Source organism: Antechinus flavipes, chromosome 4 (assembly GCF_016432865.1).
Source record: "Antechinus flavipes isolate AdamAnt ecotype Samford, QLD, Australia chromosome 4, AdamAnt_v2, whole genome shotgun sequence".
In the NCBI taxonomy this organism is placed as follows: Eukaryota; Metazoa; Chordata; class Mammalia; order Dasyuromorphia; family Dasyuridae; genus Antechinus; species Antechinus flavipes.
Window position 1 is genome coordinate 409959119 of NC_067401.1, and position 21649 is coordinate 409980767.

General features: G+C 34.7%; 1 protein-coding gene across 1 annotated transcript in view; it reads left to right on the forward strand.

Annotated features, from left to right (window-relative positions):
* NIBAN1 (niban apoptosis regulator 1) overlaps positions 1–21649 on the forward strand; it is a 210474-nt gene that overhangs the window by 88808 nt on the left and 100017 nt on the right. The window contains exons 4-5 of the mRNA XM_051998784.1: positions 4203–4317; positions 9425–9592. Coding sequence (XP_051854744.1) covers positions 4203–4317; positions 9425–9592 — 283 coding nt within the window. The remainder of the gene's footprint in view (positions 1–4202; positions 4318–9424; positions 9593–21649) is intronic.

Here is a 21649-nt window from a genome sequence, read left to right on the forward strand (position 1 = left end):
TTTCTCAGGATGGCCCCTACATTTAGCACTAGGTAGTTTCATGTTGATCTTAGCCTCCGTGTTTACAAACAACCATAGATGTTTTTAAAATCCACTCCTCCATGTGAAATTTAACTGGTGAGCTATTTTCTTCTGTTCATCATTCTCAAAATGTTCAGGTGGTTTGGGTGTGGTGATTACTAGGTGTAGGGATGACTACTGCTTTGACTGTGGGAGGGATGCTAAAAAAGCAAAGTTTATTTTAGAGTTCCACAGCTGCTTAAATTATTTGCCATTTTAGAACATGTTCTGAATAATATTGGTATGATACTTTTGATTTGTATTGTAATTTTTCTCATATGTGCTTAGCATTTATATTTGCTCATTGCTGTTCAGGAGAACTACTTTCAGTTTAGATCAAAAATCTAGGTGAGAGAGAATAGCAATAACTGATGTTTATATAAAATGCTTTCAGATTTCCAAGCCCTTTAAATACTTTTTATCTCATTTGATCCTCTCAACAATTTTACTATGTAAAGTTTATAGTGATTATCTCCATTTTACAGATGAAAAAATAAAGGGGGCCTAGAGAATTTAAATCTCTTGCCTAAGGCCACATAGCTAGTACATGTCAAATAGAATCCAATCCTAGTTATTTGTCTCTTCATTTACCACATTGTGTTGACATTAGTCAGGATGGGTGGCCCCATAAATGAAGTGCAGGTCTTGAAGTCAAGCAGTCAGAAGTTCAAATCTGGCATTTACTAGCTGTGTCACCCAAGGCAAGTCACTTAAGGCAAGTTTACCTCATTTTCTTCAACTGTAAAATGGGAATAATAATAGCATCTAGATCCTAGGGTTGTTGTAAAGGTCAAAAGAATCATATTTGTGAAGCACTTTGTAATACTATATAAATATCAGCTATTATTTTCTTCTTTCTCTCTTTCTCTCTCTCTTTCTTTCTTTTTTTCTTTCTTTCCTATTGGGCTTAAGTGATTTGCCCAGGGTCACACAGCTAGGAAGTGTTAAGTGTCTGAGATCATATTTGAACTCAGGTCCTTCTGATTTCAAGGCTGGTACTCTATCCACTGCACCACCTAGCTGCCCCATTCCTTGATTTTTTTGGACTAAATTGTCTGTTCCTTTCTTTGGAGTCCATCATACACAACCTTGTTTGTATACATGTTGTATCTGACCTAGTAGTTTGAGTGTTCCTTGTTCTTATTCTTCATCTTTGTATCCCTAGCATCTTGCCTAGTGCCTAATGTCTAGTGTCTTGGACAGATTAGATACTTAATAAAAGGCCATCCAATTGAAGACTTAGCTAATCAGTGAGGAGTCATATAACTTTATATCAGGATTGAACCATAAATGACACCTATTAAGCAAAGGGTTTTCAGACTAAATGATAGAACCTCTATTGGTCATCTTGAACTGGATGTCATCTTAAATGACATCTTAAACTCAACATGTCCAAAACCAACCTTATTATCTTACCATACCCTCCATCCTCAAATCTTCCCCCTTTCCTAATTTTATATCACTGTAGACCAAAGATGTCAAACTCTTTAGCAAGAATCAGATTAAAATGTAGTTAGGAAATATTTAACAAAATAAATAAAAATATATTACAAACTTGACAGTATTAATTTTCTAAGTCAATGTACTACTTCAAAGATCTATTTTTATTTGAGTGTGAAACCTATTTGAACCATCTTCCACATGATCCAGTCTCAGAACCTAGATATCACCATCAATTTTCACTTTTTTTCATTCCCTCACAATATCTCTAGTATCTGCCTCCTCTCCTGTGATATTGTTATCACTCTAGTGCAGACCTTTGTCATCTTACATCTAGACTATGGCAGTAGCCTGCTGGTTGGTCTCTGCTTCAAATCTTTCCCCACTTCAAACTATCTTTCATTGAGCTGTCAAAGCAATCTTGCAAGTATAGATCTGATGATATTCTTCACCTCTTCCCCTTGTTCTTTAAATTCGACTAGCTCACTAAGACCTCCAGGATCAAATATAAATACATCTGTTGGGCTTTTAAATCCCTTCATAAGCTGACTTTCTCCTCACTCCTTCACTTCTTAATATTCTTGTACCTCACTCACCCCCACATATTCTGCATTCTAGGGACAGTGACCTCCTTACTATTCCTCCAACCTGACATTCCATCTCCTGACTCTAGGCCTTTTCACATGCTTGAACTCTTTCCTTCTTCATTTCCGTCTCTTAGCTTCCTTCAAATCTCAGCTAAAGTTCCACCTTCAACAAGAAGTTTCCCAATCCACTTTAATCTTAGTGTCTTCCCTCTGAAGTTACCTTCACTTTATCCTATAGATATTTTGTTTGTATGTAGTTATTTACTTGTTGTCTTTCTTATAAGACTATTAAGTCTTTAAGGGCAGGTGCCATATTTTTGTCTCTCTCTCTCTCTTTTTTTTGGTATCTCTAGCACATAGTGCAATATCTGGCATACAGTAAGTGCTTAAAAAATGTTTGTTGATTTGAATAAAATCCCTTCCAATTCTAGTTCCCATGATGCAATGCTCTAGTCCCTAACCCTTTCACTTTACACATGAGTAAACTCTGACAATTGTACATTTATTTAGCAGATTCATAGTATCTCAAAGTTAGAAGGCACCTCAGAGGCCATTTTGTCCAATCTATACCTGAATAATAATCTCCTTTACAACATACTTGATGACTTAGATCTCTAATTAGATAGAGTCCACTACCTCCCAAAGCAGCCTGTTCCATTTTTGGAATTGTTAGATCTAATTGTTGAGATTTAAATTTTTTTTTTTTTTACTACTTGCATCAAATCTAAATTTGCATCTTGGCAACTTGGCAATCATTGGTCTTAATTATTCCATCTTGTGCCAAGAAGAACACGTCTATTCCTTCTTGCATGTGATAATACTTCAAATACTTAAAGACAGATATCATTCCCCTGCCAAACTCTTCTCTCCTCCCTAATAAACATTCATAGTTCCTCCATCTGATCCTCAAAAGCATGAACTTGAAGTCCTTTACAATCCTCACTACCCTTCTTTGGATGCTTTCCAGATTATTAATGTCCTAACTAAAAAGCTGTGCCTAGAATTTAACACAATCTACTAGGGGTCATTTGATTAGGGCAGAATAAAGCAGGGATTCTGCCTCACAGTGTTCACATTGGGTATGGAATCCATTAAATTCCCCAGAACTTTTTCAGATAATTTGCTTTCTAGGGAGCAAAACGGGGTCAAATTCAAGTTATTATTGTTATTAACATGATCCTCCTAGTGAAACATTGACTTCTAATTTGGTGCCAGGATATAATGAATCTTCCATTTAATTACTTGGCTAACATATACCGAATCTCCATTGCCAAGAGAACTGCCCATATTTTATTCATCTGATTTTAATGCTTCTTCTAACTATATGCTTATTTGTCTTGGGATAAGTAGCACTTTTGTAAATATAAATATAATTTTGCAAAGTTTATGAAAAGAGTAGAATTTCTTACCCATTAAAATGCATATTATGTCATATTTCTGTCCCAATATGCTTTGTTGTTACAACATATTCTTATTTGTGGGGAAAGCTTGAGAAATAGAATCTCAGAGCCGTTGATAATCATTAAAGCTGATGCATACCATCTGATTATGAAGTATTCTATTACCTTGTTAGCTCCCTTTCATCCTGTCATCAATTCAAGCAGATTTTCATATATGATAATTTTTAGTGGTAATAATCATTTCTGAGAGGGATAGCTTGGATTAGACCTGGAGCCAGGAAGATGAGTTCAAATCCAATCTCAGAGATTTACTAGTATAACCTGGTCAAATCATTTCATCTCTGTCAGCCCCAGTTTCTTCAACTATGAAAGTGGGAATAATAATAGCATTTACCTTCTGTAGGTGATGTGCAAATAAAATGAGATATTTTTAAGTACTTTTCAAACATTAAAATGCTATGTAGATATTAGCTGTTATTATTATTTTTATCAGAAGGCAGTATATATATACACTTTTGGCTTTTTTTATTTTGCAAGTTAACTCTGTTTAATTCTTTGTAATATATAACATGTTTGTTATATATAACATATATTTGTAATACATATAACATTATATATAGCATATATCTTTGATTTTTATTAAAATATAAATGAAAAATTTGATAACTTTTTCTTTTTTTTTCTTTTTCTTTTTTTTTAACCTTTCCCTGCCTAGGCTTATCAGAAAGGAGCCAGTCCTAAAAGTCGAATTCTCCCAGCAGGCGGCAAAGTTTTAATTTCTGAAGACAATTACAATTTATTATCTGACCGACATTTTCCTGATCCTATTGGTGAGTTGGTGAGAATCTTCTCAAGTTAGAAAGATAGTGTTTGGTTTGGTTTAAATCTTATGTATTATTATAATAATACATAGCAAAGATTTGCAGAGGAACTTATATGTGTCATCTCATTAGATGAAGTATTTTCATTAGGTAAATAACATTATCATTAACCTAGTAGTTATGAGTTTGAACAATAGTGATGATGATGAAAGCTTACATTAATGTAGTACTTTACATTTAACAAAGCATTTTCATTACAACAACTCTGCAGAGTAGTTGAGGCAGCCTGATTATTCTGATGAGGAAACTGAGGTTCACAAGTCAAAGATCTTATCCAGGATTATTCAGCTACCAAGAGACAAAAAGAGGGGACGGAAATCAAGTCCTTGCCTTACATCCAGGGTTCCTTTCACTAAGACAGGAATGTAAAACAATACAATATGGCTAGTATATTTTTGTGGCAGCCAGGTGTTGTAGTAGATAGAGCACCAGGTCCAGAGTCACGATGATTCATCTTGATGATGAACCATTACAGTATTTTTTACCAAGAAAGCCTCCAAAAAGGATCACAAAAATGGACATGACTGAAAGTATATTTTCAATGCTCAGAAATTGCATTATTGTTCTGTAAACCTAGAGACCATTTATGTCCTCTGCAGCCAATCCTTTGTGCCACTGGAGATAAAGAACTTTTCTCTCACTGCACCTTGGGTATGCTCAATTAGCTCAACTATTGATTATCTTATTCTTTCACCCTGCCTGAAGGAAGGGGGAGCTTAGGTTTCATTGAATAGCAGTTTCTACTGGAATGTCATTGGCTCAATCACCTTTAGAGGGAAATACATCACTAATATGCCTTATCATATCTAGGAACAACAGCATTATAGTGTAGTAGCAAGAATTAGGAACTAGGAGAATTAAGACCCCTGAGTTCTGATCATGGATCTTTCATTTATCAGCTGTGTGACCTTGGATATGTCATTTAAATATTCTGAACCTCATTTGTCCCATTTATAAAATGAGGAGATTGAACCATAGGTCCCTTTTAGCTTTAAAATTCTTTGATTCTAATACACCTCATTTTGCCTGTATAGAAAGAACCACTGGAGATATATAGACCAAATAAGGATATTTCATTGAGATTTATGAGCTGTAGACACTATAATAACTCCATCTGGCTTTGTGTGAATTGCACTCCGCAGTAATTATTTGGTTTCTCAGAGAGCCCTAACTCTTATTAATGGCTATAATGCTTTGGTCAGAATTTATGGAGAAGGCTATCTTCTTAGCATTTGTTATTTCTGGGTTGAAATGCTTGGTGGAATAGTTTTAATAACAAGGCGCCCAGATTGGTATATAGATCATGAACAAAGACTAACAAGTTGTTACTGAGTAATGCAGACAAAAACAAAAAACAGCCAAGTCCCTCCTTTCTCTCCCTCCTCCCCAGCAAACCATAAAGCTTTCCCTCAATTATCCAGTTATTTTATCCCCTTTTTTTTTTCACTTAATCCGCACTTAAACACTGCTTTGGCTACAGGAGAAATGCAGCTTGTGGTATGAATACCAAAAAGTACCCACTGTGTTTAGAACTTCCACAGCTGAACTTTACTAGTCAACCAACAGGCATTTTAAAAAACCTTTTATGTGCCAGGCACTATGCTAAGGGCTGGGGAGACAAAGAAAGGTTAAAAGACAGTTTCTGCTCTAGTTTCTTGAAGACCTTGAGACTCCAGTAGAATTATATAATATAAGATCATAGCTCTAGAGGTAAAAGAGACCTTGAGTGCAAGACTTATCTACTTCAATTTCCTCATTTGTAATACAAGGAGACTGAGGCCCAAGGAAGTCAAATGACTTGCCCATATTCATACAAGTTGTAATCACCATAGGCTTGTACTTGTATAATTATTGGTGAAATAATTCTGGAAAGAATTGAATGATTTTTGTAGACCACTACAAATGATTCAAATGTTCCCAAACTTCAGAAGATTATATATGAATTATTGTTTATCTCATATTATGGTATTCTTGATCTTAAAAATAGAAATTATAATTATTAAAATTATAAATTAAAAAATGATACAATGGTTCTTTAATGATAACCTTACAACTCAGCTCAGAAAGCATGCAAATAAATATTTCTGGGAAACTGATGCAAAATGTTAAAGTGAAAGAGAATTCTGTAGCCAAATAATGATGAATTGGCTTGTGGCTTAATAGGACAGCTACATGTAAAAGGTCAGTGCTATTTTTAATTACTTGTGAAATTGTTAACTATGTCATGGAAGGGAATGGGAAGAACTGCATTTTATACAAGTGACTGTACCTTTAACAAAGGCTTGATAATGATGAAAATTCAATAAACATTGATTAGGTACTTCCTGTGTACAAAGCACTGAATGTGTTGATAGAGGCAAAGGCTAATTTGCTCTCCTGATTATCCTGTAAGCCATTGAAACTAATCTGACTTGTAAGTAGATGCCCTACTACAGCATAATTTGGGTCCTCTTAACTGGTATGGAATCAAAATGTATAGTCCAGGAGCTCATTATGAATCAGAGCAGAGAATAAACTGAGATTTTATATGAGGTCTCTGTTCTTTTTTAAGTTCAAGTAGTATTTTTTAGAATGAGTTTCTCCTGAGGCTACCAAATCTTGCAGAATTCAAGCCAATTAAATAACATTTTCTGAATAATGATTACAATAATTTTGATAGGAGCTAACTTTGTATTGAATAGTAGAAAAATATTGGTCCTGGAGTCAGAAGACCTAATGTCAACTCTAACTCTTATTAACTTAATCTCCTAAATCTATCCTTCAGTTAATTAACCAATTAATCAGTAAGTTTTTGTTAAGCATCTACTATGTGTCAAGCATTGTCTTTTTGTTCTATCTAGACCACCATCATCATCCTATTTTTTTGAGTTAGGAATCTTAGAGTCATCCTTCACTCTTTACTCATTTCTGCCTTAAATCTGACAAACTTAGTTGACTCTTCTTAACATTTCTTAACAGGGCATTCTTCCCCCTCTATCAACTTACATGGTGATGACCTTCACCTGGACTTTATCATCTCTTTTAGATCATAGCTGTGTCTCCTAACTGGTGTTCCTGACTCCCTTTTCCCATCTAGCCTCCACCCAACTGCCATATTGATATTTCTAAAACACAGATTTGACCATTTCCTTTTCCTACACAAGAAGCTTCAAGAAATAATTTCAAATCAACTCTATGATAAAATACAAACTTCTGTTTGGCGTTTAATCTCTCACATTCTGATTCCAACTTTTCTTGCCAAGTTGATTTCAAATTACTCTTCATTAAGCACTCTATATTCCAGCTAAATTGCCCTACTTGCTGTTTCATGTACATAGATTGCATAGGTTGTGCCTCTATTAACTCTTCAGTTATATCTTTTGAGTTCTCTAAAGAGATTGTGATATCATTAGCAAAAATCAGGTCTCATTTCCTTTCTGCCTTTGCATATTCTCTAAATTCCTGCCTATTTTTTGGAATGCTTTCCTTTCTCATCTCTGACTCTTGGAATCCATAGCTCTTTTCAAAGTTTACTTCAAGTTACATCTCCTACATGAGGCAATTCTTTTCCTTTTTTATGTCTCTTTTGTGTTATAATAGTATATTATTTTTCCAATAATATGTAAAGATGGTTTTCAATATTCATTTTTATAAGATTTTTGAGTTCCGATTTTTTTCTCCCTTCTTCCCTTACCTGCCCTTTTCTCCACACTAGCAAGCAATCTGGGATAGTGCATATGTGTACCTTCATTTTTAAGATATTTCCAGAAAAGAAAAACCATGAATAAGAGGGGAAAAGGTGACAACAGTATGCTTCAATCCACATTTAGTCTCTACAATTCTCTTTCTGGATGTGGGTAGCATTTTCCATTCAAAGTTTATTGGATCACTAAATTACTGAGAACTAAGTTTATCATGGTTGATCATCACACAATCTTGCTGTTGTTACAATTTTTCTGGTTCTGATCACTTTAGTTACAAGACAGTTGTTGACTATTTTCTCATTGATGTTAGTGCTTTCTCTTAATTATTTTGTATATACATTGTATATATTTTATATTTATTTATTCATATATATGTCATTTTTTGGTATTTCTTGTACTTATAGTAAGTGCTTAATAATTATTTGTTGATTAACTTCATTGGATAGGATATTGCAATAATCTTTTGGTGTGATACCAGGTTTGGATAAGATGATATCCTTTCCATAATGGGGTTTCCAGTCTAATAATGAAATATGATATATATAGAAATGATTATTATGCAAAATAATACAAGGTGCTATTGAAAGGTCATTACCTAAGGTTACCCAGTATTCTATAATTGTAGAATCACAATAGAAAGAAAGGAATCATTCAAGTACCATAATAATTCTAAACATCACGGGGAAGAGAAATCACAATTAATAAGGAAAACAGCATAGTAGATAGGATTATTATCAGTTTATTCTGGAAATTGTCTCTTTAGGGAAATTTGGGCCCTTTAAAACTGCACTGAATAGCATTAAACATTAGAGTATATATTTTTGTATGTATATATATATAGGCATATATATATATTCTTATGTAGGTTCCCATTATCTCAAGAGCTGAAAGGAATCTCAAAAGTTACTTTGTTCCATTCATATATGAACTAGAATCACCTTGATCACATACATATCTGATGAACAAGTGTTCATCTGGCCTTTGCTAAAGATCACAAGTTGGGGGGATTTATTAATCCTTCCTTAAATAGAATATGTAGTCCATTCTACTTTTCTAATTATTGGGAAGTTTTTCTTTATACCCAGCTTGGCCTCTTTATATCTTCCACCCATAGTTACTAGTACTTCCATCCTATGGATGCAGAGATAATGATGTGCCACCTTTTCACTGGGCTAGATGACTTGATAAGATTTAAGATTGATTTTTTTTTCTTTCTTTTGTGAAAATAGTTTATATATCTAATTTGGTTGTCTCAGTATCTTAAATTTCTACTACTTGCCAAAAAACATTAAACAACTTTGTTCTAAATGAAATATAATCCCCAATTTCTTAAGTTTTAATTTTGTATCTGTTTTCCCCCCAATATTCTTTAGCTCCCAACGAAAAGGAGACTTCTCAGCCCTTTGTTGTTTTACCAAAAGAATTCCCCGTATACCTGTGGCAGCCCTTCCTCAGACACAACTACTTCTGTTTCCAAGATTCAGCAGACCAAAAACAGTTCAGTGCTCTATTGAATGACTGCATTCGACATCTGAATCATGGTAGGTACCATCTGTTTTCTCTCCCTTCTTCTTCCTCTTGACTCTTGCCTCCTTCTCTCTTCCTTTAGGTCCTCCCCCCAGCCCAGGGCACATAGTTTAAATTATGCAGAGACTCATGTTGTAAGAGGAGATATTTCCTCTCCAGTTCTCTGAAACTGTATAATGTTGTTGAGTTTGAATCATGTCTGTGAAGTTTGCAACCCACGTGACCTGAACCACTCAAAGCTTTGGTTTCCTCATCAGCTAGATGATATTCATGATAATAACTCCACCTACTTCTCAGATTGTTCTGAGCAAAGTGCTTTGTAAGGTCCTATGTAAACATGGCTTGAATAAATATAAAAATGATAATTGCCTAGTAATCTCTAATAGATCCAGTCCCCATTGAACTCCCGAGTCAGCTACATCTGCATAATTAAGAAGAAAGAGAAGAGGGACATAGAGACTTGTGATTCTGGAATCAGTTCAGATTGTTAATCAATTTACTATCTGTATTTACTAGTATCATTCCCCCTTCTTATTTCTCCCAGTTACTTTCATCTTCCAGACAATAAGAGTGTTCCAAGCCAGTTGCCTGCAGCCCCTTATTCATCTTTATGACATTTTCAATTTTTTATTTCAGTTTACTAAAGAACAGTTGCTTACTCAGAATTATTATTTGCCCTTTGTTCTTGAAGAGGACCATGACACTAGGAGGGGCTGCCATGACTTGCAAACGAATTGGATTTAAGTGAAGGAGGGCTGGACAAGGTCACCTGCCTCACTTTCCCCTCCAGAGCCATCTGGGTCCAGTGGCCAGACATAGATCAGGTCGACTGGAGATGGCCCTGGATGCAGTGTGAGAGGTTGGCCTTTTTAAGCCAAGATTTTCAACAGATCTCAATTTGACTGAGGCTGTACCCATTTAGGAATTAAAGACTAGGTACAAACTGAGTTTAAGAGTAGCCTCTTTAACCTAGCAAAAGAAAAATCTAAATAGAATTTTAAAATTTGAACCTAGATGCTCTGATTCCAAATTCATACCTTTAATGTTCTGTGCTCTATATCTACTCCCAGTTCAGACCTCAATTCTAAGAAATGTCCCAATAAAGACATTCTATACCCCAAGTCCCCTCCATTTCTAAACCAACCTGTGCACTGGTGAGCTGGGAGGGACATTAGAAGTCAAGATTTCCATTTTACATATGAAAAGACTGTGTGACTTGTGAGGATGCTTTCTATTGAAAATGTGGTTATCTTTCAAATATTCAGCCATAACTGGTTTTCTAATAATCATTTTTAGAAGAACAAAATTACATAGCAGTCAGTGGTATAGCCATTGGAACCTAGATTTCCTGATATTTTTCACCAATCAAAATTTCTTTTGATTACTGTCTCTAACAGAGAATTCTGAAGAACATTGGTTCATGTCCATAAAGGATTTCTGTTAATAGGAAAATGGTATTTATTTATACTAAAAGATTTAGAGCTAGAATGGACTTTGGAGGTCATCTAGTTCAACCTCTCAATTTATTTTATTATATTTTATTTATTTATATTATGTTATTTTATTCATTGGGGTTAAGTGACTTGCCCAGGGTCACACATATAATTTAGTGTAAGGTGTCTAAGACTATATTTGAACTCAGATCCTCTTGACTTCAGTGTAAGGTGCTCTGTCCACTGTGCCATCCAGCTGCCCCCCAAACTCTCATTTTAGAGTTAAGAAAATAGAGGCCCAGGGATTTGAAGGACTAATCTAATACAGCTAGGATTTAATTTCTATGTCCTCTGATACCAAACTAGCATTTTCTCCTTCTGTGCTTCTTTGTGTTTATATTTCTTCCCTGGAATTGTAGAAAGCAGAGGTGTGAGAGAGAGTGCTGGGCCTGGAATCAGGAAGATCTCAGTTAAAATCCAGCCTCAGACACCTAGTAGCTATATCATCCTGGACATATTACTTAACCTTTCTCTGCCTCAGTTACCTCAACTGTAAAATGGAAATAATAATAGCATCTCTCATTGTAAGGATCAAATGAGATAATACCAATAAAGTCCTTGCATCCTGCTTGGCACACCCTAGGTGTTTAATAAACATTTGTTCCCTCCCCCACACTCTTGCCTCATTTATCCTGGATCCAGGATCTATCCTTTGTATTATCCCAAATGTTTTCTATCACAGCTGGTTTGCCTGAATGTGGCTGAATGTTTAAGGATTTCCCCTAAAGTCAGAATGCAATAGAAAGAGCTTGACTCATAAAAGATGAATGATTCATTGGTGACAAATCTCTGTCCTTAATTTCTACCTCTTATGTTTGGTTGCCCTATTATTGGAAAGAGAAGGTGAAGGGGAATGAAGAGAAAAAAGGAAATACATAATGTTACTTTACTTTGCCATAGTAACTGAATAACAGAGGGTATAATTTTACTCCTAAGACCCATTTAGATCATTGCAAAAAAAGATTCACTTGTTTTTCTTCTCCCTTCTAGTGTATCAGTCTCTTAAGCCAAGAAGCCCCAAATCCTGATCCTATTTGATTTCCCAATATTCCATTCGCCTCAACATTCTTGTGCCCGAGGCAAAGTTTAATATCAACAAGCAATTGTTAAGCTCTAAGACTGTGACATTTCAGTGGAGAGTGTTTGCCTAACTCTGGCCAGATAAACCTTGTTGCATTCCTCCTTTTGTGCACTTAATAGGAAGTTCTCTTGGGACACAAATGGGCTCTGGTTAGCCTCCACTTAGGGCTCCATTTATGGAAGATAACTGTAGATCCAAAACATGACTTTGCTCTCCAGCTTGTTATCAAAGGCAATAATGGAATGAGGTCCAATCAGGTTTCCCTGGCACCGGGGAGCATTCCTCTGCCTTGAGACCAGTCTTCCTTCATTGGGACCTTCAAACAGGCTTCATGTGGTTTGGCAAAACCTCCAGTCATAACCAGAGGCCACCATGTTACTACAGGGAACAATCCTTTACTGTCATGCGGCTGAATAACTTCATGGGTTTTTCCCCACCTCCCTCTTCTGCTTCTGTTCTTGACAGTAAAAAAGGACAACTGATCTTTTGTTAAGCTATTCCTTGATTGCTGCATGACTTTTTCTTTTCCAGTGATTCATTGTGTGTCTTTCAGGAAGTCACTTAATGTCCTTAAATCTCACCTGTTGGAGTAAAACACATGAGTTGGCAACAATTCACTTTATTTTTTTATTCATTTAGAATCTTATGGTAAGGTCAATGGTTTAGCAGCTGCCATAGTGGATAAAGTGGTGGATCTGGAGTTAGGAAGACCTGAATTAAAATATTAGCTTCAGACACAGGCTAGCTGTGCATTAACCTCTGTCTGCCTCAGTTTCCACATCTATAAAATGGGGGAAATATTAACACCTTCTTCCCAGAGTTGTTGGGAGGATAAAATAATATTCATAAAGTGTTTTGCAGACTTTAAAGTACTACATAAACATTAGCTATTATTATTGATAAAAAGATGGAATAAGTTTATAAAAACTTTATTGATATATTTCACAGCTTGTGGATAGAATGCTCAGTTGGAACTTAGACAGATATGAACTTAGTACTCTCTCACGTACTAGCTGTGTGAGAATGGATAAGCCATTTATTTCTCTAACACTAGTTTCCTCATTTGTTAACCGGAGATAATAATACCCATAGTATCTTATTCACAGCGTTGTTGCTGAGTTAAAATGAGATAATGGATGTATAACAGTTTACATAGCTCTATATAAATGTTAAGGAAGGGCTGGGAGGGCATTGTTGGAGAGAGTACTCCCATTAATGAAGAAAAAAAAAAAATAGATCCATTGAATATTAAGGTATAAATGGCAGCTATTTTTGTTTTTGTTTTTAAAAAATTCACTTGTCAATCAGATATACTTCTCTCGTTGTATACTGGGAACATTGGATACAAATTACCTGGTACGTCAATGACTGGTACATAGGAAGACTTCCTCTCCTTATTTCCAATGGAGTAGAATTCCAGCAGTATTTTACTTTTTAAAATAGTCTGTGATATCTGGGAAGGGCAGGGCTTAGGACTTGTGCTAAGTTACAACTAATATATATATACATATATATTAGTAAATCTATATTATATAATATATATGCTTTGAAATATATAATGTAATATATATGCTTTGAACAACATATTATATATGTGTTTTGAAAAGGATTTATTTTCTTGTTAATTCTTTTCTTGTATTTTCTTTATTTTCTTGTTAATTCTTATTGTCCTGCTTCTGAACTTAGCACCCATGTTGGAATCATTGTTTATTGATATGCTTTAATGCCACAATCATTGCTGAGATGTGTAGGACAGAAACAGTAAACACCATTGAAGATTTCCCATGTTCTTTTCTCTAGTCAAAGTTATATTGCCTAAGCTATATTTATATGATATATAATAAATAATAGAACAATAAATTAATAAAAATATAGTAATATTTAATAATATTTTTATTTCTGGGCAGCTAAGTGGCAGAATGTATAGAGAGCCAGACCTTGAGTCAGAAAGACTCATTTTGCTAGTTCAGAATTGGCCTCAGGCACTTACTAGTTATGTGACCCTGGGAAGTCACTTAATCCCATTTCCCTCATTTTCCTTATATATAAAATAAACTGGACAGGGAAATAGCAAACTACTTCAGTATCTTTGCCAAGAAAATCCCAACTGGGGTCATGAAGTCAGACATGACTGAAAAATGACTGAAACTGAAACTGAGACTGAGATTTTATTTATATAAATTTATTATATCACGAATTATTATGTAATATATAATTATATGAATAAAATGCATAAATAATGAATAATAATGATGTAATATAATTTAATATATAGTTAAGACTAGTTCCTTTACTAAGAAACAATGTTTTATATAAAACATTCAGAGTTTACTATACACGGAACAATAGCTTGGGAAAACTCAGATTATATCACATCCCCACATATGACAAGGTTGAATATTATAAGATAGCTGTTTTTTTATTACACAGATTATGCTGGACTTGGAGTCAGAAAGAGTTTGAATCCTGCCTTATATGTTTACCCATTATGTGACCCTGAACAAGGCATTTAATTTGTCTCAGCTCAATTTCTCCAACTGTAAAACTGAGAGAATAATAGTAGCTACCTCACAGGGTGGTTGTGAGGATCAAATGACATAATAAATGTAGAACAATGCAAACCTTGAAGTGCAATAAATATGTTAGCTATATTATTATGAAACTGGTGAAAGAATTGACTAGTGTATAGAGTTTGTAATAGCCAGGAGAACCTCTCTGCTTTATGCTCATGTAGTTTAAATCTTAAAGTCCTATATAAATAAATGTTTATTATTCATTTTTGTGTTTGTATCCCAAGGGCCTAGCGTAGTGCCTTATGTTAAAGACATAATATTAATATAATGCAGTACTATGTGATTTAGGCCCAAGTCTACTGGAATGGTTTTTATTTCATTTATCACTAATTTATATCCAAGTCATTTCTAGCTGTAGCTAGAGTAGCAAAATGTCCTATGCACTCTGGCTTGACTTTATCCCAAGAAGATTTTAGGTAACATTTATAAGAATCTTGAACAAGGAAGTTATCTTAAAATGCAACTTGGGTTAATTTCCAGAATTGAACAGTCATAGCTCTATCAATTACTTTGGGAATACCTTTTTAGAAAAGTCAGAAGAGTTCTTCCCATAGATCCATATCAATAATTCAAAATCAAAAAATAGAAGACAGTTTGAATGCTTCCTTTTGGATAGAAGAGGGCATTTCTCAAGGGTGGATCCTTGTTAATCCTTTTATGGGGTAGAGGGAAGAAGTAGCTCTTAGGTGGATCAATATCTTGGTTTGTACCAGCTGTGGGAAAATGCAATATCCTTACCTCATTTAGAAGAACTTAATATTGAATATCTGATTATTATCCTTTATCCAGGCACCTAATAGAATTCCTTTTTTTTTCCCTCAAGCTTATCCCACTCACCTTTCCAAGGGGCTTTTCCTTAGAATCTGTAAAGGCCTTTAGAACAAAACATTATTTTTAATATTTCTAGAGAAATTAAAAAAGAGATTTTAACAATACTTTTGTACTTGCATATAGTAATCACTTAATAAATGCATGACGAATTGAATGCTTGATAAATAGAATTAAATTCCTACATTACCTCAAGGTTTATAAAGTGCTTTTCATGCAGCAAACCTATGAAACTGGCAGAATAGGTTTTTATAGCCTTACTTCATGATTGAGAAAATGGGAACCCAGAAAAGTATAGGTCCAGTATTTTATCTACTACACTACCAACTGCCTCTGTGAGCTTCATTTTCCTGATCCCAAGATTGCAGAAAGGATAAAATGAGATCATATTTGTCCAGTTCTTTGTAAACTTTAGAGTGTTATATGAATGCTAGCTATTCTTTTTATTATTCCTAAAACTTCCTTTGCTTTGTCTCTTAGTTGTCTGTCATTTCCATTCCTACTTAAAGTACCCTAATTTTACTGCCTCATCACTACTCTTTTTGGGTAAGTTTATCATTTATAGAACCTCCAGATTAGTCTGAAATCATAATTTTGGGGATCATCCTACTCTCTTTTAGCAACTCCCTATTATCTACAGGGTAACGTCCTCAATTCCAATTAGGCTAACCCCCACACTGTCTTTTCAACTTATCTCTTGCTATTCTCCCTCCCACCCCAAAAGATAAAATTAGAAAGACAGACAAAACAAAACAAAAACCCAGAGTCCTGTAATTCTGGACTAGGTATCATATCATATTTTTTTGAGCCTCTCTACCATGTGTAAGTGTTGATAAATGTTTATTAATTGATTATCTGATGACTAATTTATTAGGACTGGAGAGAAATCTTCAGCTAACAAGATGAATACAGTTTCAGTGTGAAGGGATTCCTTTCATGCCATTATAAATTTGTCTCTGCCATTTTACCATCACTTAATTTTTGCTTTGATCAGTCATCTCTTAAAATGCCAAGAGTTGTAAATATCATAGCTACGTGGTTTTTTAAAAAATAAAAAAATGGAAATGTTTATTCATGTATGTCTTGGATAATTAGAACATTTTCTTAGCTTGTCTAGAATCCTTTTAAATTAACCAGTGAGTAATATTCAAATGGAAACTGATTAGTTAAATGAATGTTGGATGTGTATTAACATCATATTGTTGAGTTATTTTAAAATCTTTTATTAAAAGGAAAAAAAAAGATTTCTTATGTCAGTGTTACAGCACCAAGAAACTGCAGGAATGGGGGAGTAAAATGCTGGGAAAAATACTGAGTAAATGTATTTTTATAACTAATCATATCAACATATTAAGTTTTTATAGCACTTACTGGCACAAATAAAACCCCAAATTATTAAAAAGAAATCACAGTTTAATTTCTCTTGTGCATCAGAAGCTTGTACATTCTTGCTACAACTGACCATATTCTTTCTCTGTCACCTAGTCGAGATTCAAGGGGAAGGAAAGAAAACGAACATTTACATGGCACCTACTATATGCTAAACACTATGCTAAGCATTTTGCAAATATTATCTTATTTGATTTTCACAACAATCCTGGGAGGTAGGTGCTGCTATTATCCCTACAGTTGATGAAACAGACAAACAGGTTAAATGATTTGCCCAAAGTCACACAGCTAGTTTGCATCTGAAGTTGAATTTGAATTCAAGTCTTTTTGACTCCAGGTCTAGGTGCCTCAGTATCCTCTACCTCTTAAACATTGTTCTTAGCTACTTTTAGGAAATGTAGTTTTCCTCAGGTTTTTATAGGATTTGTATCTTTAATCCATGAGTTTGGAAATTATGCTCACCTTTCATTTATAGTTTTATATTTCATTTATAGAGCTGGAAAAGACCATAAAGAACATCTAATATGACCCTATCATCTATAGATGAGGAAATTGAGACACAGAGTGATTAAAGAACTTGTTTTGATGTAAGATAGTGGCAATAGTCCTCAATTGAGATTTTAAAAAATATATATAATTCTAATCCTAGCTTTACCATGAACTAATCCAGTAACTATGGGTGATTGTGTTTAATGCCATAAATATTACAGTATGTGTAATACACTGTGGTGGGTACTAGTGTTACAAATATAGCATCTCCCTCTCTTGCTACTTCACCAAGATTCAGTTTGGCAGCCTGAGTCTATCACTTAAGCAACTGACTACTATTATCCTCCTGGTTCTATTGATAATCTTAATTAACTAGGTTTTCTAGGAATGTCTATCATCAGACATCACTGATATACTCCTCATTGAGTAAATTAACTTTTACCAAAAGGTATTTGTAAGGAGAGTCTTACCAAAACATCCCTCCAAACTAGGGTGTGTCCTCCCTTTGCCCACACAGGGTCTCTGGGAAGAATGGGATGAAATTTTGAGATCACATGTGGCCAAAGGGCAAACTTGTGGTTACTGGAAGTCCTTTCCTCTTCTCCCCCCCCAACCCTCCTTTGTAGAATCATTATTCTTTCCTTGGGGATAGCTCTTAGCTTGACTTTAAAGATCAGGACTCTTATATAAGAGTCCTGCGGCTAAATTTCTTTGATGAGTCTAATTTACTCTTGGTGTATCTTTTAGCTCCCAACGTAGACATCATCATTAATCACTCTAGTTCTGAGGATTCTGCTTCCTACTTACATTAAGATGAAACTTATTTAAACTAAGATGAAACTCGATAGAGAATGTACCTCACTAAAGATTTATCTAACATTTTTGTAGTAGGGGATAACAGATGAACAGAATATAAACATCTAGGAGAGTTCTAAAGATTTGAGATAGGAGGGATAATTCTAGCTGGTATCAACAGTCAAGGTTTAATAGAAAAAAATAGCATCTGAAGTGTTCTTTGAAGAAGGACATGGTAAGGACATAAGTCATTTGGGAAAATGTAGGGCTCCCTCCCTCATCTAAGCCAGACAACCACCTCCCAGAGGATCTTCCTGATTCTCATACATGATACTTCATCTCCCACCTCCAGACCTTTTCAATGACTATTCCCTCTGACCGGAATGAGTTCTTTCTTCACTGGCTATTAATTATGACACTTAATTTCTTTCAGAACACAACTCAAGCACTACCTTTTACAGGTAAATGGTACCTTCCATAGGTAGAGGTATTACCTGATATCCTTAGCTCTTACTGTTTTCTCTTCAAAATCACTTGATGTTGGAATCTTTGCAAACTGTTAAGTCATTAGAATTGATAGAACCATTTTATTTTAAAGAAAAAAAAAACACCACAACTTTACATCAATTTTGTATGTAACTTGTACATACCTATATAGGTATCTCACCTGACTAGACTATAAGCATTGAAAGCACAGTTTTTAAACTTTTGTTATAGTGCGTGGCACAAAGAAGGTGCTTAGTTAATGCTTGTTGAGTAATTGAATAATAAAATGCTTTATATATGTTATCAAATTTGACCCCCACAAGAACTACAAGAGCTATTATCCCCATTTTATACATGAGGAACTAGAGGCAGAGAGAGGTTAAATGACTTGCATGGGCAATCTTCAAGATTTTAAACCCAGGACTCTAGTTATTATGCCATCCAGCCTGAAAGAAAATTATTCCTAAAAGGAAAGTCAAATGCATAAGTGGAGGTGTGGTAAAACCAACAGAAAGGCAGTTTTAGATGAAGCTCTGTGATTTGCAGTCACAAAGACTCAGCCTCAGTTTCCTGTCTGCAAAAGGAATGGCTGAGACTAAATGATTTCAAAGGTCCATTACAGCTCTAAATCTATAATCATAAAATTCCAAAATCTATTCCTTAAGCCAAAATGGGAAGGAGAGAATGGTTGAAAAAAGAAAAGCTTTGAACTTCAGAGAGGAGCTGAGCAAATTCATTACAGATAGTCTTGAGTGTCTCCAGGAAAGATACAATCTTCCTGGACCTGAATTTCCTCAAAAAACAAATAAATGAAAAAGTATTTACTAATCATTTATTTTATGGCAAGATCTGTGCTGAGACTGTGCATGCAAGCACAAAATCAAAGTTAGTTTCTGATGGCAAGGAACTTATATTTTAATGGAGGAGACAATAGACAAAGAAAAGTGATGGTCAGAGAGGGACACTTTGATCAGGAAATTTTCAGGTATAATGAAGGGGGTTACTTATCCAAGGACAGTGGTAGAGTTGAAATGATCATGGTTGTTCCATAATACTGGATTATGGTTCCAGAGGGAAAGTGGGAGGTAGAGAGTAAAATGAAACATGTTGGATGAAGCTTAGCTAAAATAATGTAACACTTCTATCTGTGGTACATCTGTATGATTCAATGTGAAATGTTAGATAAGTTTTTGTTAGCCACATTCATTTGATATAATCTGAATTCTAAAGATGTCACATGTATTTGTTACATTCCATCTTGGCTGTATTTTGTATTTTCTTTGATAAGATAAATATACAATAACTTTTAATTTAAATATACTCTTCATATAAAATAGTTAATGATAGCACCTGTTCCCTTGCCAAGTCATGTATGTATTCCAAAATTCAAACCATTCTCCATTTCAAGTTGGCTGGTTCATCCATTTTAATGAGATGTTATTTCAAAGAAGATTGTGTTGCACAGGAAGACACACATTGAAGTTTCTCCGTGAGATGCTAGTTGGTTAATGACACATTTTAAGATTATTTATGACTGTGGTTTGGCCTAAAGTACCTTCTGCTTTCCAAATAACCTAAGCATGTAGGTAACAAAATGAAAGGATATAATTTTGTCAAGGATGAATTTAAAAAATTCTTGGTTTCTTTAGTTCATTTGGGACTTAGTATATATTTAGGAATTGGTTCATTTGTTGTTTAGAGCTTATCTGTGGGAACATACCAATTTTATTTTTAATTCTGCTTAATCCAAAAAGCATTTAAGCATCTTCTTTGAAATACTATATTGGGTAGTGGGGGAGGGGGAAAACAAATACAAAAATGAAATATTTCTTGCCCACAAGGAGTTTTCATTCTACTGGAAGAATACAATGTACATAAGCAAGTAAATACAAAGTATATATGAGGTATGACATAATTTTTTATTTGGGAGGAAGAACATTAATACTGTTTTTTTTTCAATAAAATAACTGTTGGTGTGGCTGAATTCAATAGTTTCTTTTTCATCTAATTGGTCAGTTGATAGTATTATAGCCCAATTGTTTGCATACACCAGAGGCCAGAAAATTAAATCATTCTTATAGATCAAGCAAACTATGACTTGAACCTGACACCTTTTTTGGGAAGACCTAAAATGGGCTCTGGTCCAGTGTCTGTAGTTTGTACACTACTAATAGATTTTAGTACCTAAAAATGATAAATCAGGTCAATTAGAAAGACCAGAGAGGCAGGCGGTTCAAGTAAATTCAAATGAAAAGCTTTCCCTGAATTATTTAGATTGGGAGCACCCCAGACTCATAATTGTGTCCCTCTGCTTTACTTTGGCAGTGCATAGCCTTTAAATGCATGTAATATGAGAAAAGTGAAAGACCATGTGATATAACTGTTTGAGAGCGATTAGGAAATGGCCAGTATCGTGGAGGATGGTCATCCATCCGTCATTGTAGATCACTGAGATTAGGAAAATATGCCTATCACTTGGGTAGAGAATGATATTGAGTCACGGCAACGTAAAGCTGAAAGGAAGGAGGCAATTTATTGTTCAAAATTTTTATGATAATATCCTTTTTTTACATTTATTTCAGTAGAATTAAGAAACGGTTGCTAAAGCTCAACCAGAAGCCTTACAGTATTTAATTACAGACTGGCTGCTTTAAAGCCTACATTGTTCAGTTGTATTCAGTTGTTGCTGACACCTTGACACCCCATTTGGGGTTTTCTTAGCAAAGATACTGGAGTAGTTTGCCATTTCCTTCTCCAGCTCATTTTTACAGATGAGGAAACTGAGGCAAACAGAATTAAATAACTTGCTCCAAGTCACACAGCTAATAAGTGTGTGAGGCTAGACTTGAACTTAGGGAGATGAATCTTCCTGACTCCAGGCTTGGCAGTCTTTCCACTTAGCTGTCCTCTAAAAACTATAAGTTTCCAGAATGCTCC